This window comes from Tupaia chinensis, unplaced genomic scaffold (genome assembly GCF_000334495.1).
Source record: "Tupaia chinensis unplaced genomic scaffold, TupChi_1.0 Scaffold000330_1, whole genome shotgun sequence".
NCBI classification, from domain to species: Eukaryota; Metazoa; Chordata; class Mammalia; order Scandentia; family Tupaiidae; genus Tupaia; species Tupaia belangeri.
This window is the reverse complement of record NW_006159824.1, coordinates 502718-528964: the sequence shown is the minus strand read 5'-3', so window position 1 is coordinate 528964 and position 26247 is coordinate 502718. Positions and strand designations below refer to the sequence as shown.

Here is a 26247-nt window from a genome sequence, read left to right as displayed (position 1 = left end):
TGGAAATATTCGGATACGGGGGCGGGGGTCGCTGGCGCAGGAGTTAGAGGGGAAAATGGATGGGGATAAAGGTCGAGGGCAGTAGTTCTAGCGGAGGGGGATAAAGACCCAGGGCCGAGGGGTGGCGGGAGCGGGATGCCACTTCAGTCCCAACCCGCAGCGGGACCAGCTAGGTTCCCAGACGCGTCGGCAGCGGGCCCAGCTCATCAACATGCAGGCACCGCCCCCTTATCTGCATAGGGCCGCCCGCCTCCCCCGAGAACTGCCGCTTATCTGCATAAGCCCCGCCTGCTGGGCGCTCAGCCGCATGAATATGCTGTGTGCTCAGAGGAGCTGGAGAGCGCACTTAAAAGGGTAGTTCTGGAACCCGAAGCATGTCAGCCTTCCGCCTGCGTAGCGGTTCTCAGTAGGGAGGAATTTTGTTCCTCAGGGACTTATGGCAAGGTTTGAACACACATTTTTAATTGTCATGACTGGGAATGAAAAGGATGTGCTATCCCCACCTAGTGAGTGATGCCCAGGAATGCTGCTCAAGTCCTATAAAGCACAGGATGGCCCCCGTAACAAAGAATTATCCTCAATAGCCATGCTAACAAGAAACTCTGCAGCAGGCTTCAGTGGTGTGTGGCCACTCCTAGCTCCTGTCTTCATGAACAGGGCAGGACTGGAAAGGCCCGCCCAAACCGACACACTCAGACAGGAAAGGTGACAAAAATTTATTCCGTGCTTCTCGCAGCATCAAGTAGGGGGAAAAACTGATTATAGCGCCTGGTTTAGAGGTGTAGAGGCTCCTGTGGGCTTCTTTGGCAACCCATGGGACACCAGGATGAGCCTTAAGGTTGTTGCCCTGGAAGAGGGGGTAGATGGAATGGGGGCCCTAGGCTGCCAAAGTGAGGAAGGGCCCCAAGCAGGCACAGATCCTCCTGAGGGATGAGGCAAGATGTTTCAGCCAGCCCTGGCAGAAAAGAAGGGCAGAGAGCGGACGTAGGAGTCCAGTCTGGAGCGGAAGAGTTCACTCTGCACAGTTTGCCCCAGCGGGCACAGGGGATTCTTCACCACAAGCTCCACGTACAGCTAGAGAGAAAGAGGTTGTCAGAACCAGGCTTGGACGTTCTCCTTTCAACCTCAAGACTAGTACATCTTAGGGGAGAGGGTGGGGTGAATGCCCACAGAACAAGGGTTGGGAGGCAGGTTTTCCCTGAAGAGAGACGTAGTGGGAGTGTTTAAGTACGGAAAGGCCCTGGAGAAAACTTACGGTTCAACAGAGATATAAGATAGTCAAATTAGGGAAGGGAACTCAGGGAGTCTCAGGGCTCTGACTGTGGCCATGGCTGTTAAGGAATCTGGGGGAAGGGTCCCTAGGGCTGTCACTGACCGCACTGTAGATGTGGTGTAGCACATCCCGGATGGGTCCCACGCCCAAGTCAGTATTCATGACAACCTTGATCCCAGTTGGTGTTTCATAGTAATGGAGTTTGTAACGGCTAGTTTGGAAAGCCAAGAAGCCGTCCTTCCTGCAGAGATGGGGAAGGTGTTAAAGAGTGGGAGCAGAATTTCCCAAAGGAATATTTCCCCTTAAAGTTCACTCCATCTGAACATATCTTTTGTACCAGTGTGGTTGAATAAAGACACCTCCATCCTCATCCCTCAATTTAGCCCCTGACCCCAACCTCTCTACTTTCAGACCTTCCCCACCACTGCTCCTGCCAGCTCCAGCACTCTCATTTCAGACTCAGTTCCCTCCTTAAGACCCTTCTCCTCACTGAGGGCCAATGTTCCTTCCATTCCAGGAAGATTCCCCAACCCCCAATTCCCAAGGCTAGTCCTCCTTCTTTCAGTATTTCTCTGACTTTGCATACATGTCTAGCGGGGACATCTTGCTGACAAACGAGCGGATAGAGAACAGCATCCCGTACATCAGCTTGTATTCCTGGAGAGAGAAGGGCACAGTTAGCTTTCGGTTGTTCAGAGAGACCAGAGGGAGCAGGAACGAGCCGGGGCACGGAGAGGAGGGATTGGGCTGGGACTATGTGTGTTTGGAGATGCGAAGTCACCGGGGTTGTACCGGGGCCCTCCCGTCACCTCCTCCTTGGGGATCCCTGCTTGCTTCTTGCGGTGCCATTCGCTGTAATGCAGACACACTCCATTCCGGTCAAACAGGTACAGGTTGTGGACAGTCATCTGCAGGTCAGGGAATGTCTTGTTCCAGGACGGCCCCACTCCGTGGGCTGGGATTCTCGGCCCCTACTGCCTCCAATCCCTCCTACCAGGAGGGGACCCCACCCCCAGGCCTACCGGAACTGCTCCGAGAACTTGTCACGGGCGACTTCCGGTTTCCGTAAAGCCCCGCCCCACCAGGTCTTCGTGATACAAAGGCAGGGCATTAACTCCGCCCCAGTACCTCCCGTCAGACCCCACCTTTCTCCCTTAGCCAATCCGTGGCCGCCGGGGCCGCGCACGCGCTCCCGGCTCCTGGGCTCCAGAGAGAGGAACGACTCGGGGTGTGGTGTCGCGGGCGGGTGACGTCACCAAAGTGAGGGAGGCGGGGCTGCAGGCGGTGGGCGGGAGGCTGCCAACGGTTTTGAGTGTTGAGGACCGCGCGAAAGGAGGGGTCTTGGTCTTTCCTGGCCGGGGATCGGAGTTGGGGGGCCCGTCCTTTGTCTGCACCTTGGGAAATTGGGGACTGAGGACTGTAGGTGTGGAGAGTAGCCAGAATGGGATGGTCGGGATAGAGGATTTCAGGCTAGGCTTGAGAGTGGCGTGCATTTTAGGGGCGTCTGAGCGCGTGACTGAGGGTTCAGAGATTTCTTTTGGGTGGGAGGGAGGGAGGCATTCTGGAGAGCTCGGCTATGGCTTTCTTGTGAGGAGGGGACAGAAGGGCTATACAAAGAAGTTGAGGCCGGTAGAACGAGTAAAGTGGGCGAGAAGGGCGGGGGCGGGCGTGAGGTTCTTGCCTCAAGACAACAAGGCACAAAGGAGGACGCTGAACAGGAATTGAGTCCATCTTTGATTTGGGGCTGTTTCAGTTTGCACATGCTGCGTGTGAGAACTTAAGAGCTCAGGGATAAGCCTGTGCCGAAGTTGATCTGCAGCTTCCAGCCTCTTCCGTTGGAAGGAGGAGCTGCAGTGGTGCTGCTGCCTCACTATGTCCATACCCACTTTGCCCTGCACCCTTCTTTTCCACAGTTCCCAGGAGCTGGGGAAAGGAATGCTTTTGCTCTCTCCATGGCCTCTGGAATCGGTGGAAAATTTTTTTCTCACCGGATAATCTTGATAACCTTATTCAAGGATCCTTGGTGTGGAGTCTTCCTCCCTTCTCCCAAATCTTGCTTCTCTGCAAACCTCCCCCTGGACTCTCCTAAAGCAGAGCTAGAAGTTCCCAGCCTTCTGTTGCCTCCAGTTGTGTCTTCCCTATCCTCATGGCGGCATCAACCACCAGCCCCAGTTCACCTCTCCGGCCGGAGGATCTCTTGAGTGATTCATCAGAACCCCCTGGGCTGAGCCAAGTGTCCTCAGAGGTGACCTCCCAGCTCTATGCTTCTTTGCGCCTCAGCCGTCAGGCAGAGGCCACAGCCCGGGCTCAGCTGTATTTACCAGCCACCTCCCCACCTGATCATGAGGTGTTGGACGGCTTGGCCCAAGAGTTGAGTCGCAGCTTGTCATTGGGATTGGAGAACAATTTGAAGAAAAAGGTGAGGGAAGTGTGTCTTGGGGGCCTCTAGAGTACTAGACATCAGGGTCTGGGGACTTAAGAGTATTGAAAAAAAAAAAAGATTTGCTGAGACTTGATTTCAGATTTTTTTTAACTACCTAGACAGTCATGCTTATTTCTGAGAGCAAGTGTTTATGAGAGAGAGTGACCTGGGACACCATAATTTGGAAACGTGAAATGTTCTACTGTTTGTTGTCAGAGATCCCTGCACTGTAGGGGAGCTTGGTATGGCTGAGGCTGGACCTGGGTGCTGGGAGTTGGGAGAGGTTTCTTGGCTTCAAGAGGGAACTAGAGACTTAATGATAGTTGCAAAGTATGCTAAGATCCTTCCAGGTCAACTCTTTGGATTGTGTAGTTCAGAATTTGGCATGAAATCATTGGAACATAGTCTACTCAATTAGAGATGGATGATACAGAGAAGATAGTGTTGGAAAGAAAAGGTGCCAGAATCCATTTACAGCCTCGTTAGGTTTTCCAGAGTTGGAAAACTGAAAATTATGAGTTACAAAGACTTTAGGCCGGGTATCTGCTCCTCTGCTGGCAAGAATCCCAACCACTCTTGTTTGAGACCTGCCCATTTTAGTCACTAATACTTTTCTGGCTCCTCTAGGAATTTGGATTTCTGACTTAAGGTTAAGACATCTCTTACTGCGTCTGTTTTGTTTTTCTTGCTTTCCCAGGTACTAGGGTAAAAATTCCACCCTGGTAGTAGTTGTGGTAGACGATAGAGTGTACAGATTACAGGTGATTCCTGTGTGGCTTTTTCTCTAGGATGGTTCTAAGCATATCTTTGAGATGGAAAGTGTTCGGGGTCAACTCCAGACCATGCTCCAAACCTCACGTGATGCGGCCTGTCGTGAGTAAACACTCCCCTAGATCTCTGAAGGAGAACCTAGCCTTAAAGGGCAGGAGAAAGTGGAGAGAGGAAGCAGAGGGGAAAACCCAAACATCCGAGATAGACATTTCAGGAGAAAAGGCTTCCATTCTTTGGGAGAGAGTTGAGGGGAGTAGAAAGGAAGGCCCTTACCTCTCTCCTCCTTCAAGTGGTCCTTGTTCCTGTCCTTGCCTGATTCTGGCTGTGGGGTCTCTGTGGCTTCCTGCAGGAGATCCCCCCACTCCAGGTGGTGGCTCAGAGAGACGGGAAGAGGACTCCTTTGACAGTGACAGCACTGGCACCTTGCTCAAGTGAGTTCTCCTAGCTTTCTTGCTTTCTTGGAAATCCGAGTGTTCTCTTCCTTAGTTCTATTACTGCGTTTGTACCGCTTAGGGAACTAAGAAGCCTGTCATTTAGCATTCATTTTTTCCCCCTTAGTTTTGCCAGAGAGCGTGTGTGCTTACCAGCAAAGACAGAGAGAAAGTAAGAAATTATCCACAGAGAATGGTTGTGCTGCAATCCCTTTTTCTCCATTTCTCCTTCCTATCGGGATTTTGGGAAGGCACGCATACACGTGTGCCCAGCATGTTTTTCGAGTTGCTGGGTCTGGGACTCGAACTGTGTGGGATCCAGCCACCTTAACCCTCACTCCATTGGCTGGCCCAGCTTTCAGTTTCATCCTTTACCTCCTTTCTTCTACCCCTTTTACTCCTTCAGGAACACGGGCATCTGCTGCCAGTGCCTGTCTCTCAAACCCCAGTCCTCCTTTCCCTAGAAGAGTTTGTTTCCACTGAAACCTTTACTGTAAGCAGTGTGGTATAGAGGAAGGAGCTCTATAGAGGGCATCACAGACCGGTGTGCTGTTTATGGATTGGCTCTGTGACAATCTACAATAGCTTTGTGACTTTGAGACAGTCTCTTGCCCTGCCGGGTCTCTATTTTCTCATTTGTAAAGTACCACAATTGTACTACTAGTAGCTCTCAGGAGACTTCGCAGCCCTAACGGCTTCCTAATTTGTCCAGCACCAGACCCCTGCAGGACTTATCTCCATCTAGTTCGGCCCAAGCACTGGAGGAGTTGTTTCCCCGCTACACCAGCCTTCGGCCAGGGCCACCACTCCATCCCCCGGATCTTCCAGGACTGAGAGAGGCACTGGATGCAGAGCATACCCGCCGTAAGGTAAGATGCAAGGGGTTCCTTTGGAACTCAGCAAAGGTTAGACATAGGACACTCAGTGCTGCAAAGGGGTGAGGGCTAAGAGCCTGATAGCAGGGACTTTGCTCAAATGTTTCTTCAGGGAGGCCTCTTTGACCGTCCTATCTAATATGACCCGTCCTCCCCTCCAGGTGTCAGCCGGATTGCTGTCATTTCCTTCATATAGCTTATCACTCCGATCTCTTACTTGTTTTCCCCCTCTCAAATCTAAACTCTGAGAGGGTCAGTGCCTTGTCTGTTCAGGGCCGGCTTCCTAAGGTCTTGACAACACCTCACACCTAGAACCGCTCCATATATGATGGCCGACTACACACACACTTTGCTAGCTTGTGCAAAGCCAGCTGCAGGTGATACAGTAAGCTTTGTCTCCGCGAGTCTTGGCCTTAATGACTGAAGAAACAGAGATGGGCAAAGTAGAGCAAAAATCAAAGTCATTAATTGTCATTTTTGGAAACTTCTATTCCTTCCTTCTTTTCTTTTTTAAAAAAATTATTTAGTTTTTAACTTTATTTATTTTAATTTGACCAGACAGGGACAGAGTCAGAGAGAGGGGGGAAGTGAGAAAGCAAGCTGTCAGGTCCAGGACTTGAACCACAGTTGGCCATGTGGGAGTCTAGTGCCCTTAACCACCACGCCACCTGCCGGCCCCACTTCTCTTCCTCTATTTCAAACTACTTGGGCAGTTTGAATGAAATGCTTTGCCCTTTATTCTTGCTTATATGCCATTTATTGTTTATTTATTTTTATTTGCCAGAGGGTGTGTATGCTCACCAGAGACAGAGAATGGGAGAGAGGGAGAGAGCACCCTCCATGGGGTGTGGTCACATTGTAACCCCTTCTCTTACATTTCTCTGTCCTGTCAGGATTTTGGGCATACATGCACACATGTCCAGTGTGTTTTTCAAGCTCTGCAGGCTGGGACTTGAACCACATGGTTAGCCTTGTGGGAGCCAGCTCCCTTAACCACTAGGCTATGAGGCCAGTTTAGTCATTGTGTCCACTGAGCTTCTTAAGGCTGGAATAACTTCCTGGACTTTGCAATGTGGGCTGCTGTAACTCTGCCAAAAGGTTTATTGGAATTTTTCCCAAGAGATCCAGGAGAGATGGGGCCAGCAGCTGGTGTGGTAGTTAAGGTGCTGGACTCCCACATGGCCAACCACAGTTCGAGTCCCAGACCTGGTGGCATGCTTTCTCACTTTTCCTCTCTCTCTCTCTCATCAAATTAAAATAATAATAATAATAAATAATAATAAATAAGATAAAGTAATTCTTTTAAAGAGAAAGAGAGCTCCAGGAGAGAAAAAACCTAGAAGGTAGAGGAAGGTGTTGGAGGTCTTGGGTCTCAAGGTTCTTGCTCCAGAATTCCTGATTCTCCTTCTCTAAACTGGGTCTGTTCTTGGGACTCATGCTTCCTGCCTCCAGCTCACTTCTCTCTAGAGGAGCTGGCAAGTTTGTGCTGTGGTGGACTAAGGCTGGGCAATACCCATACTCCTCACCCTTCTTTTTTGTTTGCTTGTTTGTTTTATTTTACTACCTTTGTTTTCCAGGTTTTTGCCATGGGGTGCTCACTGGAGAAAGACAGAGAGGAGCAGAGAGTGGGAAAGTGAGAGATCACCCCCCAGTAGGAATTGCCATGCCACAATCCCTTCTCCACTCTTCTCCTGGGATTTTGAGCATGCACACATTCATACCTGGCATGCTTTTCAGGCTGGTGGGTCTAGTACTCAAACCACCATGTGGGATCCAGTGCTTTAACCACCATGCCACCTGCCGGCCCCTCCCCCTTCTTTTCAGCATTGTGAGCGCCATATTCAGAGCCTGCAGACCCGAGTGCTAGAGTTACAGCAGCAGCTGGCCGTGGCTGTGGCTGCTGACCGCAAGAAAGATATCATGATTGAACAGCTGGACAAGGTGCCAGGGTACAAAATGTGGGTGGGTCTGTCCGTGGAGAGCATTTGGGATAGTAAATCAGGGAGTGGCCAACCTGTTTCTTTTGTGCATGTCAAGAGGGGCAGGTTTACTGACTGTTGGCAGAAGGTAGCTGTGGACCCTGCCCTTGTGAGTACAAAGGGGGTAGGAAGGTTATTTTGAAATCCCACCTTGTCTTTCCCAAGACCCTGGCCCGTGTGGTGGAGGGCTGGAATCGGCATGAAGCTGAGCGGACAGAGGTGCTCCGGGGACTTCAGGAGGAACGCCAGGCAGCAGAACTTACTAGAAGCAAGCAGCAGGAGGTGGGTGACCTGCCTCAGGTGGCTTTAGAACCTAAGTCACAGATCTGTAGGTGGAAGGGGCAGAAGAAATAGCTCTAGAATGAGGGTTCCCAACACATTGCCCTCGTTCTTGCAGTAGCTGTCCTGACAGCTCTCCTTGGGCCCTTTCTTCTCCCTCCACGGTTTCTGCTGTCAGTCAAACTCGTATTGTCGATGTCTTCCCAGTTTTCTCCACACCGTGCATTCCTCCCTCGCCCCCCAGTCATTTAACTCTGAAGTTTCAGTTGACATTGTTGATGCTCTCTGAAGCATAGCATGCAACTGCTCTCCGTTCCTCTGTGCTGTGTTCCTCTCTCCCTGAAGACAGTAGCCCGCCTGGAGCAAAGCCTTTCTGAGGCGATGGAGGCCCTGAATCGTGAGCAGGAAAGTGCCAGACTGCAGCAGCGGGAAAGAGAGACGCTGGTGAGAGGGCCATGCGGGGTTAATTCCACTGGAGGCTGTTGATTACTTCTAGAGCATCGTAAGCCCTCGGAGGATTGTGGGAGTTTAGTATTTGAGTTGTGCCAGGTTAGTGTTTCCCAAAGCGTGTTCCTCAGATTGTTAGTTCCGCTAGATACGCTACAAAAAAAGGTTCTGCCACCAAGTGCTTTTGAGAGACTCTGCAAATTGTATCCTCATCAGGCTAGTAAGGTCATATAGGAAATTATTTTAAAATACAGATTTCTGGGACTCATCCCCAGAGGTTTTGATTCTGTACACGTATAGTAGGGTTGGATAATTCAAACAGGTTCAGGAATGTCTCTGATGGTGTTCAGCCAGGGTTGGGGACTCTGGTCTGGGGCATGGCAACTCTGGTTTGGGATGAGACTCAGGTTGCATAGAGCTCGATGACAAGCTGATGACAGCGTGAGTTAGCAGCCAGCTCTGGAACTTACTGCACACATGATGCGTGCTTGCTGCACCTGGCAGTGCCCGTGCTGGTTGCTGCTTGGCTAGTTCATGATTGTAGCTGGATTTTTCTAGTCCAGGAGGAATTGATACTGATGATGACAGTGTTGGCTGTTGTCTGTTGGGTACTTACCATGTGCCAGATACTGTGCTAAACGCTTCCCATGCCCTTTTTACTTCAGTCCTCATAAGGGAGACCTTGCTATTGCCTCCATTCTGCAGATGAGGAGGTGTGTCTGCAGACACAGAGTAAGTGACAGAACTAGGACTCACACTGACACTCAGACCAACTCTGGAACTGCACTCTGACTACTGCATTATAATCCTGTAAGCTTGTCAGCTATTAAATTTTTTGTTTAGAGAAAGATTTCTGCTATAGGGTACATGTACTCTCTGGAGAGACAGAGAAAGAGAAAGCAAGGAATCACTCTCTGGGGGCATGGCCACGCCACAATCCCTCACCTCCACTTTCTTCCTGGGATCTTGGGCAGACATGCACACGCACTCAGTGTGTTTCAGCCGCTGAGTCTGAGACTCAAACCATGGTCGGCTACGTGGAAGTCCAGCACCTTCACCGCTATGCCACCTGATGGACCCAACTATTACTTTTTCTTTTTACACCTATTGCTTTTTTTCTGTAATGAGACTTTTTTTGCTCTAGGGTGTGTGTATTTACCAGAGAGACAGAGAGACATGAAAGTGAGAAGTCACCCACAAGGGGGGATGGCCATGCCACAATCCCTTCTCCTCTTGGGATTTTGGGCATGTGTGTGCATGCACCCAGTGTGAGGTTTAAGCCTCTGGGTCTAGGACTCAAACCACAGTCGACTACTTACGAGTCCAGTAACATAGCCATTACACCATCTGCTGGTTCCTTTTTATATTTTTAGAGAGATTTTTGCAATAGGGTGCATACGCTCGCCAGAGAGACAGAAAGCAAGAAATCACCCCCTAGGGGTGATGGCCATACCGCAATCCCTTCTCTTCATTCTCTTGGGATTTTGGGCATGCACACACATGTGCCCAGCCTGAGATGTTTTTCTTTTTAAGAGTTATTTCTTTAATTGTATTTATTTATATTTATTTATTTAAATTTTACCAGAGGAGAGACAAAGAGACAGAGAGAGAGAGAAGTGAGAAAGCAATCTGCTAGGTCTGGGACTCGAACCTCAGTTGACCATGTGGAATCCAGTACCTAAACCATCTGCTGCCCCCTCCCCACATTAGTTTTAAGCCACTGGATCCGGGACTTGAACCGTGGTTGACTATGTGAGAGTCCAGTGATGCCATTTGCTAGTCCCCCAACTCTTACATTAAAAAAAAAAAAAAACTTATTTATTTAACTTTGTTTATTATAATTATTTTTTAATTTGACCAGAGCGACAGAAGAGAAGAGAGGGAAAGTGAGAAAGCAAGCTGCCAGATCCAGGACTCAAACATTGTTGGCTATGTGGGAATCCAGCACCTTAAACACCATGCCACATGCTGACCCCAACTATTACATATTTAATGGGCATCATTCTTCTTCTTTTTGTTAAAATTATTTATCTAATTTTATTTATTATTATTCTTCAGTTTGACCAGAGAGAGACAGAGAGAGGGAAGGAGAGTGGATGAGAAAGCAAGCCTTCAGGTCTGGGGCTTGAAACAAGGTTGACCATGTGGGAGTCCAGTGCCATTAACTACCATGCTACCTGCCAGCCCCAGTCGGCATCATTCTTAGCAGGCAGGTTGTTTGGAGCTGTAGACTTCTGATCTCTCCAGGGCCTCCTAAGCATCTTGGTTTTCTCCTGGGACTATAGGAAGAAGAAAGGCAAGCTTTGACCTTGAGTTTGGAGGTAGAACAGCAGAGGTGCCACACCCTGCAGGAAGAACGGGATGAGGCTCGGGCAGGGCAACTCAGTGACCGTCGACAGTTGGAGACCCTGCAGGTGGCCCTAGAAGAGGAGCGGCGGTCCTGGGCCCAGCAGGAGCACCAGCTGAAGGAACGCTACCAGGCGCTGCAGGAGGAGAGCCAGGCTCAACTGGAAAAGGAGAAAGTAAAAGCAGCACTTAGGAGAGCTGGGGAGTGGTGATCAGGTGAAGGGCAAAATAACTGAGTGGGATGGGCTGTCAGAAGATAGGTATATATATGAGAGTAACCTCAGACAGTTTGTGGGAAAGTAGAATTTCAAGTACAAGTTTTATTTTGGTGCTAACATTTTTGAAATCCATGCATATTTTGTTTGTTGGCCAGAGGGCACAGTGTGCTCCTTTCTTGCCAGAGGGGGGCGTGGTCACAGCACACACCCTTCTCCATTTCTCCATCCCGTCGAGATTTTGACACACATGCATACATGTTAGGTGTGTATTTCAGGGCACTGGGTCAAACCATGCAATTGATTGTGTGGGATCTGACTCCCTTAACTATCAGGCCATGGAGCCAGCCCTGTTTTAGTTTTAAGTGTTTTTTTAAGAGAGATTTTGCTACAGGGTTTGTGCGCTTGCTAGAGACGGAGAGAGACGAGAAGCAAGAAGTCACTCCCCAGGGAGGATAGCCATACTGCAGTCCCTTTTCTATTCTCTCTCGGGATTCTGGACACACACACATACCTGTTGGTGTGAGTTTTAAGCTGCTGGGTTCGAGACTTGAACCACAGTTGACTATGTGAGACTCCAGTGACGCGAGCCTTATGCCATCTGCTGGTCCCTGTTTTAGGTTTATTTTATTCATGAGAAATAGGGTGTACCTGCACATGAGAGTGAAAGATAAGGCACCCCATTAAGGTCTCGTCACCGCATTGCAGTCTCCTTCTCTCAGCTCTAGCTCTTCAGTCTGGGGCACACACACACCCAGCAGGTTTCGTGTTCACTAGGGATCTGAACCAGCAGTTGACCATGTAACCTCCAGCACTGCAATACTGCCAAGGCCAAGCTAGTCTTTTCTCATTTGCATTTTTCATGAACTTTTTGAAGATCCCTCCTATGGGACAGGGATGGAAAGTGGAGAGCTATATGTGGTAAGCACGGCCGACAGTATAAACCCAGCAGAAAGAGCTGGAGACATCAAATACATGGAAGGGCCAAGTGAGATTAACCAGGGATGGGGAAACAGGACAAATGGGAGGAGAGGGAAAGGAAGCTTGGGTTTGAGGGTATAGACAGATGAATTGGGGGTATTTAAGTTGATTTTCCTTTCTTAGGGAAACAGCTGGAGGGAGGCGCAGGCAGCCCAGGAGGCCCAGCAGCAGTTGGCATTGGTGCAGTCTGAGGTGCAGCGATTGGAAGGAGAGCTGGACACGGCCCGGAGAGAGCGAGATGCCCTGCAACTGGAGATGAGCTTGGTACAGGTCAGGACAGGGTTCTTTTTTTTTTTGGAGAGGTTTTTGCTATAGGGTGCGTGCACTCGCCAGACAGACAGAGACAGAGAGATAGAAAGCGAGAAATCACCCCCCGGCAGGGATGGCCACGCCGCAATCCCTTCTCCTCCATTCTCCTCTCGGGATCTTGAGAAAGCAAGGAATCACTCTCTGGGGGCATGGCCACGCCACAATCCCTCACCTCCACTCTCTTCCTGGGATCTTGGGCAGACATGCACACGCACTCAGTGTGTTTCAGCCGCTGAGTCTGAGACTCAAACCATGGTCGGCTACGTGGAAGTCCAGCACCTTCACCGCTATGCCACCTGATGGACCCAACTATTACTTTTTCTTTTTACACCTATTGCTTTTTTTCTGTAATGAGACTTTTTTTGCTCTAGGGTGTGTGTATTTACCAGAGAGACAGAGAGACATGAAAGTGAGAAGTCACCCACAAGGGGGGATGGCCATGCCACAATCCCTTCTCCTCTTGGGATTTTGGGCATGTGTGTGCATGCACCCAGTGTGAGGTTTAAGCCTCTGGGTCTAGGACTCAAACCACAGTCGACTACTTACGAGTCCAGTAACATAGCCATTACACCATCTGCTGGTTCCTTTTTATATTTTTAGAGAGATTTTTGCAATAGGGTGCATACGCTCGCCAGAGAGACAGAAAGCAAGAAATCACCCCCTAGGGGTGATGGCCATACCGCAATCCCTTCTCTTCATTCTCTTGGGATTTTGGGCATGCACACACATGTGCCCAGCCTGAGATGTTTTTCTTTTTAAGAGTTATTTCTTTAATTGTATTTATTTATATTTATTTATTTAAATTTTACCAGAGGAGAGACAAAGAGACAGAGAGAGAGAGAAGTGAGAAAGCAATCTGCTAGGTCTGGGACTCGAACCTCAGTTGACCATGTGGAATCCAGTACCTAAACCATCTGCTGCCCCCTCCCCACATTAGTTTTAAGCCACTGGATCCGGGACTTGAACCGTGGTTGACTATGTGAGAGTCCAGTGATGCCATTTGCTAGTCCCCCAACTCTTACATTAAAAAAAAAAAAAAACTTATTTATTTAACTTTGTTTATTATAATTATTTTTTAATTTGACCAGAGCGACAGAAGAGAAGAGAGGGAAAGTGAGAAAGCAAGCTGCCAGATCCAGGACTCAAACATTGTTGGCTATGTGGGAATCCAGCACCTTAAACACCATGCCACATGCTGACCCCAACTATTACATATTTAATGGGCATCATTCTTCTTCTTTTTGTTAAAATTATTTATCTAATTTTATTTATTATTATTCTTCAGTTTGACCAGAGAGAGACAGAGAGAGGGAAGGAGAGTGGATGAGAAAGCAAGCCTTCAGGTCTGGGGCTTGAAACAAGGTTGACCATGTGGGAGTCCAGTGCCATTAACTACCATGCTACCTGCCAGCCCCAGTCGGCATCATTCTTAGCAGGCAGGTTGTTTGGAGCTGTAGACTTCTGATCTCTCCAGGGCCTCCTAAGCATCTTGGTTTTCTCCTGGGACTATAGGAAGAAGAAAGGCAAGCTTTGACCTTGAGTTTGGAGGTAGAACAGCAGAGGTGCCACACCCTGCAGGAAGAACGGGATGAGGCTCGGGCAGGGCAACTCAGTGACCGTCGACAGTTGGAGACCCTGCAGGTGGCCCTAGAAGAGGAGCGGCGGTCCTGGGCCCAGCAGGAGCACCAGCTGAAGGAACGCTACCAGGCGCTGCAGGAGGAGAGCCAGGCTCAACTGGAAAAGGAGAAAGTAAAAGCAGCACTTAGGAGAGCTGGGGAGTGGTGATCAGGTGAAGGGCAAAATAACTGAGTGGGATGGGCTGTCAGAAGATAGGTATATATATGAGAGTAACCTCAGACAGTTTGTGGGAAAGTAGAATTTCAAGTACAAGTTTTATTTTGGTGCTAACATTTTTGAAATCCATGCATATTTTGTTTGTTGGCCAGAGGGCACAGTGTGCTCCTTTCTTGCCAGAGGGGGGCGTGGTCACAGCACACACCCTTCTCCATTTCTCCATCCCGTCGAGATTTTGACACACATGCATACATGTTAGGTGTGTATTTCAGGGCACTGGGTCAAACCATGCAATTGATTGTGTGGGATCTGACTCCCTTAACTATCAGGCCATGGAGCCAGCCCTGTTTTAGTTTTAAGTGTTTTTTTAAGAGAGATTTTGCTACAGGGTTTGTGCGCTTGCTAGAGACGGAGAGAGACGAGAAGCAAGAAGTCACTCCCCAGGGAGGATAGCCATACTGCAGTCCCTTTTCTATTCTCTCTCGGGATTCTGGACACACACACATACCTGTTGGTGTGAGTTTTAAGCTGCTGGGTTCGAGACTTGAACCACAGTTGACTATGTGAGACTCCAGTGACGCGAGCCTTATGCCATCTGCTGGTCCCTGTTTTAGGTTTATTTTATTCATGAGAAATAGGGTGTACCTGCACATGAGAGTGAAAGATAAGGCACCCCATTAAGGTCTCGTCACCGCATTGCAGTCTCCTTCTCTCAGCTCTAGCTCTTCAGTCTGGGGCACACACACACCCAGCAGGTTTCGTGTTCACTAGGGATCTGAACCAGCAGTTGACCATGTAACCTCCAGCACTGCAATACTGCCAAGGCCAAGCTAGTCTTTTCTCATTTGCATTTTTCATGAACTTTTTGAAGATCCCTCCTATGGGACAGGGATGGAAAGTGGAGAGCTATATGTGGTAAGCACGGCCGACAGTATAAACCCAGCAGAAAGAGCCGGAGACATCAAATACATGGAAGGGCCAAGTGAGATTAACCAGGGATGGGGAAACAGGACAAATGGGAGGAGAGGGAAAGGAAGCTTGGGTTTGAGGGTATAGACAGATGAATTGGGGGTATTTAAGTTGATTTTCCTTTCTTAGGGAAACAGCTGGAGGGAGGCGCAGGCAGCCCAGGAGGCCCAGCAGCAGTTGGCATTGGTGCAGTCTGAGGTGCAGCGATTGGAAGGAGAGCTGGACACGGCCCGGAGAGAGCGAGATGCCCTGCAACTGGAGATGAGCTTGGTACAGGTCAGGACAGGGTTCTTTTTTTTTTTGGAGAGGTTTTTGCTATAGGGTGCGTGCACTCGCCAGACAGAGACAGAGAGATAGAAAGCGAGAAATCACCCTGCAGGGGGGATGGCCATGCCACAATTCCTTCTCCTCCATTCTCCTCTCGGGATCTTGGGCATGCACACACACGCGCCCAGCGTGAGTCTCAAGCCACCGGGTCCAGGACGCGAACCGCGGTCCACTACGTGGGAGTCCAACGACATAGCCATTATGCTAACTGCTGGTGCCAGGACAGGGTTCTTGAGTCTTGCTGTGGTAGACAGAAGTAAGCCTGAGGCAGAGATCTCTTGGGAGTCACAGCAGGACACCAACTGCTGGTCCCAAGTAATATCATCTTAAACTCAGAACCAATTCTCACTAAATACCTGGACTCTCATGTAGTGTTACTTTCTAGAAGTAAATAGATTTAAATCTATTATAAACATCTTATTTATTTATTTATTTGAATTGCTAGAGGGCATGTGCACTGACTAGAGAGAAAGAAAGGGAGAAAGCACCTCCCTGAAGGGTGCTATTGTCACTCTGCAACCCATTTTTTTTTTTTTTAGAGGTTTTTGCTATAGGGCACATGCGCTCACCAGAAAGACAGAGAGAGATAGAAAGCGAGAAATCACCCTGCAGGGGGGATGGCCATGCCACAATTCCTTCTCCTCCATTCTCCTCTTGGCACGCAGACACATGCACCTGTTGTGAGTTTAAGCCACCAGGTCTGGGACTCGAACCACTGTTGACTACATGAGAGTCCAGCGGTGTAGCCATTACGCCAACTGCTGGTCGTTGCAATCCATTTTTATCCATTTTTCCATGTTGTCGGGATTTGGGGTGCACATGCATGTATTTTTTAAAATTTTAATGTATTATTATTATTATTTTAATTTGCTATGGGGCACGTGTGCTTGCCAGAGAGAGACAGAGAGAGGGGAAAGTGAGACTCAAGCTATCAGTTCTGAGACTTAAACCACAGTTGGGCACGTGGTAGTTCAGCGCCCTAACCACAACATTGCCTGCTGGCCCCTTTGGTATTTTCTTTAAAATAATTATTTACTTACTTATTATTATTATTATCATTATTTAATTTGCTATAGGGCACACATGCTCACCAGAGACAGAGAGAGAGAGCAAGTGAAAAAGCAAGTCTCCAGGTCCTGGACTTGAACTACGATCAGCCATGTGGGAGTCCAGCATGCTAACCACCACACCACCTGCTGGTCACCCCTGGCATGTTTTTTAAGCCACCAGGGCCAGAACTTGAACTGTGTTCAGCTGGTTAACCCAGCTCCTTTAAACACTAGACTATAAGCCTGGCCCCTGCTATGTTATTTTAAAAGAATAGTAGCTAGTAGGTTGACTGTATGAGTGAAAGCTTTTGTCAGAGACCTAATTCCAGTCATAACCATCTGTTTGGTAATTTTCCTTGCTTGAATAACATGGACTAATCCCTCTGAATAGGACACAGATCCAGGAGGGCAATGACTGTTTTGTTTACTTATAAAATTCCCATAATTGCACATGGCCTGGCACAGAATAGTATTAAAAGTTATTTTTCTATTATCATTAGACTTCGAAAAATGCTTTTCTTATAGCTGTACATTAAATCATTTTTTTTTTTTTTTTTTTTTTAGGGTTTTGCCATAGGGCATATGCACTAGCCAGAGAGAGACAAAAAGAGAAGGAAGGTGAGAAATCACCTTCCAAGGGGATGGCCATGCCATAGTCCCTTCTCTCCCATTTTCTTGCTGGGATTTTGGGTGTGCACGCAGACACACCACGCATGATCTTCAAGCCACCAGGTCAAGGACTCAGACCGTGGTCAGCCATGTGGGATTCCAGCGCCTTAATCACCCTGCCACCTGCTGGCCCCTGAATCTTAATTTTTACTTTATTTATTTTTAAAGAATTATTTATTTAATTTTATTTGTTATTACTATTATTTTTTAAATTTTGCCAGAGAAAGAGAAAGTCAGAAAGTAAGCCACAAGATTTGGGACTCAAACCATAGTTAACCATGTGGGAGTTCAGCACCCTAACCACCATGCCATCTGCCAGCCCTTGAATCTTAAATTTTAGTTAGACCCTTGCTTTGGAATAGAATGGGGTTAACAAACTTTCTGTAAAGGGCCAGACGGTAAATATTTCTGTCTTTGTGGGTATTTTGGTCTCAGTTGCAAATACTTAACTCTGCTGTTATATCTCAAAAGTAGCTATAGATGGTATGTAAACAGTTGGGCATGCTGTGTTCTAATAAAACTTTATTTACAAAAACAGGCAGAGGAAGGCTGGATCGGGATATAGTTTACTGATCACTGGGATGGAGGAAAAGGCAGGAGAGGACTGTGTCCTAGCTCATGAGAGCTAAGGAAAAAATGGCTTTAGAAGAAAGAATTGGGGGGTCAGCAGATAGCATGGAGGTTAAGATGCTAGATCCCATATGGCCTTCTTCGTGGTTTGAGTCCAGACCTGGGGGCTTGAAAATCACACTGGGTGCATGTACATATCCAAAATCCCAAGAGACTGGAGAAGGGATTGCAGCATGCCTTCCCTGGGAGGTGGGAGGTGATTTCTCTCTCTCTCTCTCTCGTGAGAGCACATGCCCTATAGCAGTAAATAAATAAGTAGATAGAAAGAAGAAAGAATTGACCTCAGATGTCAGGTGTTGCAGTGAGCTCACATGAGATGACAGAAATAACCACTATGGAATTTAGATTAAGTTCCTTTCCGTGAAGTACTATTGGGTCATCAGAAAAGTCATGCCTTTTTTGGGGGGGAAATGCTTCTTAAGTAAATCACTTCCCTATAAATCCTCATCCCTGTTCCCTTCTCCTGGGGAGCCCATTCTAGGATCCCAGCTCTTCCTTACCACTTTCCTATGTGCTGGCCGGGCTGGTGACCGTGGCTGTCTGGCTCCCTGTTATAGTTTTTGCATGGAAAAATACATCATGACTTTTCTGATGACCCAATATACGTAAAAACCAGATTCCAGTGAGTCGAAGGAGGATCGTGAGGTGAGAACATGGAGACAACAGTTTAGACTTCACATGAGAAGGGGCACCATGCATGCCTGCTGGGTTTCAGGTCCGTGTTAGGCGTACTATGTGTGTCATCTCAGACACATAATGGACTTGATTGTCCTTCCTAACTTTTTTTTTTTTTTTGGTTAAAAGATGTATTTCTGTTTCCCAGTCATTTCGCTTTTGTGTATGTTTAAGATGTGAGTTTAATCATGGTTTAATAAGGAAAGGGAGTCCCTCATTCCTTGTGAAATCCTCGTCCTTCATCCCTTAGGCATATGAGGAGGAATGTTGGCACTGGCTTCATCTACATCCTCCTTCCAATTCTAAGCCCAAACAGGGTTGAGCTGACTGTCATCCCACCCTCCTTCGCTGCCAGGCCCGGTATGAGAGCCAGCGGATCCAGATGGAGTCGGAGCTGGCTGTGCAGCTGGAGCAGCGGGTGACAGAGCGGCTGGGGCAGGGTCAGGAGAGCAGCCTCCGGCAAGCAGCCTCCCTGAGGGAACATCACAGGTACTCGGGTCTCACTGGACGCTGCTTCTGCACAGCCACAGCGGGGACTGCTAGTGCCCTCCAATGTCCTCTGGCTCCCTTTACCATTTTCCAACACGCCGGCTCCCAGCATACCTTCACTCTCAAAAGCCAGACCAGAGTCTGTCCTGGGAGGGCTGCCTTCGGTGTACGTGGAGAGCCTGGCGCTGGGAGTTTTCCTTCCATAGGGAGTAACCCTAAACCAAGAACTGATGGGCTCAGGGCTGTGGCTCTTCCAGCTCCCCTCCCGGGACAGTGCCGAGGCGTGACCTGTGAGATGGAGCTTCTAGTTCAGTCCCACTTCTCCTCACCCCCCTGCCCCTGCCAATTTGTTCTGGAAATGCTTCTGAAATAAATCACTTCCTTGTAAATCCTCATCTCCATTCTCTGCTCCTGGGGTGCCCATCCTAGGAGCCCAGCTCATCCTTACTGCTTTCCTGTGTGGTGGCCAGGGTGGTGACTGTGGCCATCTGGCTCCCTGTCATTTGCACACATTCTGTCCTCTTCTCACTTGGTCACTACTTCTGCCTCCAGTCTCAGTCCTCTTGCTCACCCGTGCCTTCTTAGGAAGCAGCTTCAGGACCTGAGCGGACAGCACCAGCAGGAACTGGCCGCTCAGTTGGCTCAGTTCAAGGTAGAAATGGCAGAGCGAGAGGAGCGGCAGCAGCAGGTGACTCAGGACTATGAGCTCAGGTATGGTCCCTGGAGAAACCCGCGTAGGCCCGTGCTCCTTTCCTGTGGTAGAGCTGTCCCTTCAGCAGATCTGTCCTCTTCTAAATGGACCTGGCCCCTTTCAGAATGTCAGATGTGACCTTCCTTTCTGGCTCTTATTCTCCAAGTCTGTGTCCTTAAAGGCCCAGAGTCACCTGATCCCTCTTTCCTTCAGACTGGCCCGGGAGCAAGCGCGAGTGCGGGAACTGCAGAGCGGGAGCCAGCAGCTGGAGGAGCAGCGGGTGGAGCTGGTGGAACGGCTCCAAGCCATGCTGCAGGCCCACTGGGATGAGGCCAACCAGCTGCTCAACGCCACCCTCCCGCCTCCCAACCCTGCGGTAGGCATTGCCCCTGAGCCGAGCCTTCAGTCAGTGGTCGTGTTCCACGGTCCACCTTTGAAAGTCTAGCTCCCTCCCAGGGGAAGTCCAAAGTTCAGTTTGTAGAACCTACATTAGGGAAGACAGTCTGTGGGCTTTCTTAAATAGCTGTTTCACCAAAATACATCTTTTTTGCTATGGCCGTAGTCCACCCAGTCTGGCTTCATTCCATTGGGCAGAACCTTTTTCTTCCCGGCCAAAAGGTGGTGAATTATATGTGCTATCAGTTTTGCAAAATGAAAGCAGAATTAATTAGGGGGGAAAGGACCAATCATTGCTGCTAAGTCTTCCCCTAGAGTCAAGCAGAGAGTCATCCATCCCCAACCTTCCTTATGCTGGTATCTCCTACTTCCATCTTTTCTATGGAAGTTTTATTTTTTTAAAGAATTATTTTATTTGACTTTATTTTAATTTGACCAGAGAGGGACATATTTTAATTTGACCAGAGAGGGACATAGTGAGAAAGAGAGAGAGGGGAAAGTGAGAAAGCAAGCCACCAGGTCTGGGACTAGAACTGTGGTTGGCTTTGTGGGAGTCCAACACCCCTAGCCACCACACCACCTGTGGCCCCAGAAGTTTTATTAGCTAAAATATTTTTTGCAATAGATAATAATGTGCACACATTAAAATTTAAAAATCCAACCTGTTCAAAAGGTATGCAGTGAAATGTAACCTCCATTCAGTTCCTGCACCTCAGTCTCCTAGTTCCTTTCCCCAGAATTAGTCCTGAGGGTCTCCCCTCTTTTCCCTCCATACCCCTCTCTCCACTCCTCATACCAAAGAGTTGCCTTCTATAAGCTGTTTTATAACCTTTTATTCAACCAGGTGCTTTTTTTTTGGAGGGGGGAGGTTTTTGCTGTAGGGCGCGTGGGCTCACCAGAAAGAGAGAGACAGAAAGCGAGAAATCACCCCCCAGGGGGCATGGCCACGCCGCAATCCCTTCTCCTCCATTCTCCTCTCAGGATCTTGGGCACGCACGCACAAGCGCCCGGCGTGAGTTTAATCCGCCAGGTCTGGTACTCAAATCGAGGTCTACTACTTTGCTGGGAGTCCAGCAAAGTAGCCATTATGCCATCTGCTGGTCCCTAACCAAATGTTTTTGATGGATATAATAGTTGTTTTCTATATTTCAAATCTGCAATGAATATCATTAAAATACATACTTTGTGTATAAAATGCTTAAGTCCTAACACAAATGATAAAATTCCTAGAAATAGAATTGTAACATTATAAATAAGCAGTTTTAAAATGTGATCGAAATTGGGAATCAGCAGTTAGTGTAATGGCTATGTCGCTGGACTCCCACATGGTCGACCACGGTTCGCGTCCCGGACCTGGTGGCTTAAAACTCACGCCGGGCACATGTGTGTGCGTGCCCAAGATCCCAAGAGGAGAATAGAGGAGAAGGGATTGTGGCGTGACCATCCCCCCGGGGAGTGATTTCTCGCTTTCTGTCTCTATGTCTCTCTCTGTCTGTCTGGCGAGCGCATGCGCCCTATAGCGAAAAAACCTCTCAAAAAAAAAATAAATAAATAAAAAATAAAATGTGATTGAAATGGATATATCTTACCAAATCTTCTTTTATTTTAATATATTTTATTTACATTCATTCACTATACATCATTACAGCATACAAAATGAGATTTTCCATCCAGAGTACACTGTATATTGTCTGAATCAAGCACATCAACATACATGTTATTGTCAACAGAAACTTCGGTTAAGATAAGTTACGGGAACCAGCATTTAGCGTAATGGCTATGTCGCTGGACTCCCACATAGTCGACCGCGGTTCGTGTCCCGGACCCAGTGGCTTAAAACTCACGCCGGGCACATGTGTGTGCGTGCCCAAGATCCCAAGAGGAGAATAGAGGAGAAGGGATTGTGGCGTGACCATCCCCCCGGGGAGTGATTTCTCGCTTTCTGTCTCTATGTCTCTCTCTGTCTGTCTGGCGAGCGCACGCGCCCTATAGTGAAAAAAAACCCTCCCAAAAAAAAAAAAAAAAAAAAGATAAGTTACTAGAACTTCCTTAAAAGAAGATTTGGTCATACTTAGCTTAATTAAGACCAAATCTTTTTTTAAGGAAGTTCTAGTAACTTAGCATCTTAACCGAAGTTTCTGTACTATGTCTTGTCTCTAAACCTGCTGGGCCTTGATCCTCCTTTCTGCTTCTCTTGGCCAGGTTCCTCCCATTGGCCCCTCTAGCCTTGGGCCTCTAGAGCCAGAGAAGGAGGAGAGGAAGATCTGGGCCATGCCTCCTGTGGCTGTGGCCCTAAAGCCTGTGTTGCAGCAGAGTCGGGAAGCAAGGGACGAGCTGCCTGGGGGGCCCCCTGATCTCTGCGGCTCCTCCCCAGACCTTAGCCTCCTTCTGGGCCCCACTTTCCAGAGCCAGCATTCCTTCCAGCCCCTGGAGCCAAAGCCAGATCTCACTCCACCCACAGGTAACAGACCGAAGTCACTGGGTTCTTTTACATGCACGAATTGGCCCTCTTACCTGGCCTCCTTTCTGAACGGGACTTGGACATTTAGTCTCTCAGATGTCTTAGTGGTCTTTTTTCTTTTCCTTTTCTCGCCTCTCCTCTTCTCTTTTCTTCTTTTCTTTTTTAAATTTGCTATAGGGTGCTTGCCAGAGAGAGAGAAAATAAGAAAGCACCCCCCAGAGGGATGGCTACACCATAATCCCTTCTCTTCCATTTTTCTGGGATGTTGGGCATGCATGCACAAGTGCCTGGGGTGATTTTCACCCACCACGCCACCTGCTGGAGCAGTGGCAAGGAGCAGAAATTTGTTTTTCTTGTTTAACATAAAGGGAGTGAGAGCTCATGGAAATACGATGTGGCTGGACTTGATGAGAACCAGAGCTGGGAGAGGGGTACCCTTAGGACCAGAGGCACAAGGCAGCAGCCCCTTCTCTCAGGCCTGCCTGTCTCTTGACTCTGTCCCACCCCACGCACCTGCTCCGTCTCCTGTTAAACCAGCATTCTCTCTTACACTCCTAAGGTTCTTGCCCCTTAGCACTCTGGCTTGTCCTGCGATACTGTGGCACTGAGTTTAGCCAAGACTCCAGGCGTTTATAGAGACAGAGGCATCTCAGTTCCTTAGGCTGTCCAATGGTTTTTCTTTTTTTTTTTTGGAGAGGTTTTCACTATAGGGTGCGTGCGCTTGCCAGACAGAGAGAGACAGAGACAGAAAGTGAGAAATCACCCCCCAGGGGGGATGGCCACGCTGCAATCCCTTCTCCTCCATTCTCCTCCTGGGGTCTTAGGCACGTACGCACACACGCCCAGCGTTAAGTTTTAAGCCACTGGGTCCGGGACACGAACTGCAGTCGACTACGTGGGAGTCCAGCGACATAGCCTTTATGCTAACTGCTGGTTCCCTCCAATGGGTTTTAAGCATCCAGGGGATTGGCTGACCTTGGCCATAGTGTCTCCCTCTGGTTTAGTCAGCTGTGACTTGGGTGGAGCCAGGCAGTACGACAACCTAGGTCAGTGTAGGAGTGAGGGGCAGGGCAGCCCCATGTGCTAGTGGTTAAGGAAGCCAGATCCCACAGGGATGACCACAGGGTTTGACTCTCGTTTGACTCCAGTGGCTCGAAAAACATGCCAGGTGTGTATGAGTGTGTGCCCCAAATCCCAGCGCGATGGAGAAATAGAGGAGAAAGGATTGCAGCATGACCATGCCCCTGGGGGGGTGAGTTTCTCCCTGTCCCTCCTCCTGTCTGTTTCTCTCTGGTGAATATACATGCCCTCTGGCAGTTAATTAAAATTAAAAGAACGAGGGATGAATCATTACAATTTAAAATTTTTCAATTATGTAATAACAAAAGAATTGGGGCATATCCTGGTAAAGAGGCCAGACATATCTTTGGGGTTTTTTTTAGTGATTTTTGCTATAGGGCCTGTGCGCTCACCAGAAAGACAGAGAGACAGAAAGTGAGAAATCACCCCTCAGGCGGGATGACCACGCCACAATCTCTCCTCCTTTTCCTCCTCTTCTCCTCTCAGAACTTTGGGCAGGAGCACACATGAGCCCGGTGTGTTTTACGCTGCCAGGTCTGAGACTCAAACTGCAGTTGACAACGTGGGAACCCAGAAACATAACCATTATACCATCTGCTGGTCCTGTATCTTTTTTAAAATGTTGCTTATTTTCACTATTATTATTACAAATTTGCTGTAGGACTCATATGCTCACCAGAGAGGGAAGGGAGACAGAGAAGGAAAGTGAGAAAGTAAGCCACCAGGTCTGGGACTTGAGCCATGGTCAGCCATGTGGGAGTCCAGTGCCTCACCACCATGCCATCTGCCAGCCCCATAGGCCAGCCATATCTTACTCATTTCTGCTTGTGGTGGTCTTTACTTATTTAAGGTTTAAGTTACCACAGCTGCTTCTGCCGCCTACGTTTCTTAGAATCCAGGTTGCCTTCAACTCTACCTCCTGCAGCTCTTTGAAACTCCTGTGGTCATCTTCTCCTAGCTGGGAAGCCCCTCTTAAATGTGATAGGCCCCTTTTCTTCTCTTTTTTCTTTTTTCTTTTCTTTTCTTTTCTTTTTTTTTTGAGAGGTTTTTGCTATAGGGCGCATGCGCTCTCCAGAAAGTCAGAACACCATTGAGAGACAGTGAGAAATCACCTGGCAGGGGGGATGGCCACGCTGCAGTCCCTTTTCCATTCTCCTCTCAGGATCTTGGGCACACATGCACACGTGCCCAGTGTGAGCTTAAGCCACTGGGTCTGGGACTTGACTCGAGGTTGACTACGTGGGAGTCCAGTGATGTAGTGATGCCATTATGCCATCTGCTGGTCTCAGTAGGCCCCTTTCTTCTGCGTGTTTGGGGAGTTGACTTGTGGAGGTACTCATTGCTTCCCCCACAGCTCTGTACCCACACCACCAATTTGCTTTACAGCCGAAGCCTTTTCCTCTGCGCTTGGGACCTTCCATCCCGATCACAGGGCAGAACGGCCATTCCCTGAGGAAGGTCCTGGATCCGATGGGGATGGCTTCCTGAAGCAGGGGCTGCCGCCGGCCTCTCAGTTGGAGGGCCTCAAGAATTTTCTGCACCAGGTAAGAGGTAATCCATCCAGACCACCTTATCTTCTTTTTCCCTTCCTCATTTCTTCTTTTTACTCCAGGAACCCAGGACTCTAGCTTCATTTCCTCTTTAGGACAAAGGCTCTGTGCCAATGTCTGCTCTCTGTCTGCTTTACTCCTAGTTCGTATCTCCTTTCTGGAATGTAGGCCACTAACCTCGCTCTTGCTTCACCAGCCTCTGCTTCCTCAGATACCTAGATCCTTTTCTTATCAGTCCTCTGGGGATCTTTGCCATCTCCCCCAACAGCTGCTGGAGACAGTACCCCAGAACAATGAGAACCCCTCTGTTGACCTGTTGCCCCCTAAGTCTGGTGAGTCCAACACTGAAGAAATGGCTGGGGCTGGGATGGATGGGAGATGATGATCTAGCAAGATTTCAGGAGTTGGCCAGGGTGACCAAAGTCTCAGAGGTAGGACAGCCTGGCTCTTGGCCCATTTCCTGATTCTCGGATCTCTCCTTTTGCTAGATCCTCTGACTGTCCCAACTTGGGAGGAAGCCCCTCAAGTGCCACGCCTTCCACCCCCCGTCCATAAAACTAAAGTTCCCTTAGCCATGGCGTCTAGTCTGTTCCGGGTCCATGAGCCTCCCTCATCCCATTCACAAAGCAGTGGTCCCAGTAGTGGCTCCCCAGAGAGAGGTAAGCAGGTGGTGTTCACAGGGTGAGACGGAGGGAAGGAAGGTGCTGACAGTGGGTCTGGCACTTGGAACCTGAGGCCCGCCTGGATTCCCCGGGAGCCGGGCTGAGGTCTAAGGAGCGGGAGTGGGATGAGGACCCTTCCCGATGTCCTGTCTCTCAGGTGCGGATGGGCAGCCGAGGGAGGTGTCTCAGCTGCTACGACTGTACCAGGCTCGGGGCTGGGGGGCTCTGCCTGCCGAGGATCTGCTGCTCTACCTGAAGAGATTGGAGCACAGCGGGTCAGCCTGGGCGGGGAGGATGGAACCCGGATAACGGGAAATGATCAGGCGGGGAGGAGTGGGGCGTGTATTGTGGACAATGAGAAGTGTCTTCATCCTTTTCTGGCAAGGAAAATGAGGGATGCAGTGAAAACTCTCTTACTGATAACCCCCCCCCCTTTTTTTTTTTCCTAAGGTCCCTTTTTTCCTCTTTTTTAACTTT

General features: G+C 48.9%; 2 protein-coding genes across 4 annotated transcripts in view; one reads left to right on the top strand and one right to left on the bottom strand.

The window, feature by feature from the left end:
• Nucleotides 1-701: 701 nt before the first annotated feature.
• Nucleotides 702-2386, bottom strand: TRAPPC1 (trafficking protein particle complex subunit 1). Its single transcript, XM_006151769.3, has 5 exons — nt 2296-2386; nt 2083-2181; nt 1860-1930; nt 1376-1514; nt 702-1074 (listed from the first exon to the last, which is right to left on the bottom strand). Exons 2-5 carry the CDS (start codon nt 2179-2181, stop codon nt 946-948), a joined length of 438 nt encoding a protein of 145 aa, XP_006151831.1. The 5' UTR covers nt 2296-2386; the 3' UTR covers nt 702-945.
• Nucleotides 2387-2535: 149 nt separating this feature from the next.
• CNTROB (centrobin, centriole duplication and spindle assembly protein) overlaps nt 2536-26247 on the top strand; it is a 25243-nt gene continuing 1531 nt past the window's right edge. The window contains exons 1-18 of one of the 3 annotated variants that reach the window (XM_006151768.3): nt 2536-2692; nt 3187-3692; nt 4484-4568; nt 4816-4897; nt 5610-5766; nt 7597-7713; nt 7917-8033; nt 8376-8474; nt 10763-10999; nt 12143-12289; nt 18797-18930; nt 19516-19641; nt 19835-19997; nt 22220-22478; nt 24945-25102; nt 25377-25440; nt 25597-25767; nt 25928-26045. In XM_006151768.3, the coding sequence (XP_006151830.1) occupies nt 3420-3692; nt 4484-4568; nt 4816-4897; nt 5610-5766; nt 7597-7713; nt 7917-8033; nt 8376-8474; nt 10763-10999; nt 12143-12289; nt 18797-18930; nt 19516-19641; nt 19835-19997; nt 22220-22478; nt 24945-25102; nt 25377-25440; nt 25597-25767; nt 25928-26045 (2507 nt within the window). In that variant the 5' untranslated portion in view covers nt 2536-2692; nt 3187-3419. Of the gene's footprint in view, nt 2697-3186; nt 3693-4483; nt 4573-4815; nt 4898-5609; nt 5767-7596; nt 7714-7916; nt 8034-8375; nt 8475-10762; nt 11000-12142; nt 12290-18796; nt 18931-19515; nt 19642-19834; nt 19998-22219; nt 22479-24944; nt 25103-25376; nt 25441-25596; nt 25768-25927; nt 26046-26247 lie in introns of those variants that run through there. The other 2 variants (XM_006151767.3, XM_027773144.1) reach the window with 2 other exon arrangements.

Excerpts from the sequence above, each read along its gene's own strand:
- TRAPPC1 (XM_006151769.3), bottom strand. The coding sequence starts at position 2,181 with ATGACTGTCCACAACCTGTACCTGTTTGACCGGAATGGAGTGTGTCTG. Across the intron at positions 1,515-1,859 it reads AAGATGTCCCCGCTAGACAT|GAAGGACGGCTTCTTGGCTT; the intron begins GTATGCAAAGTC and ends CCATCTCTGCAG. Across the intron at positions 1,075-1,375 it reads TACACCACATCTACAGTGCG|CTGTACGTGGAGCTTGTGGT; the intron begins GTCAGTGACAGC and ends CTTTCTCTCTAG.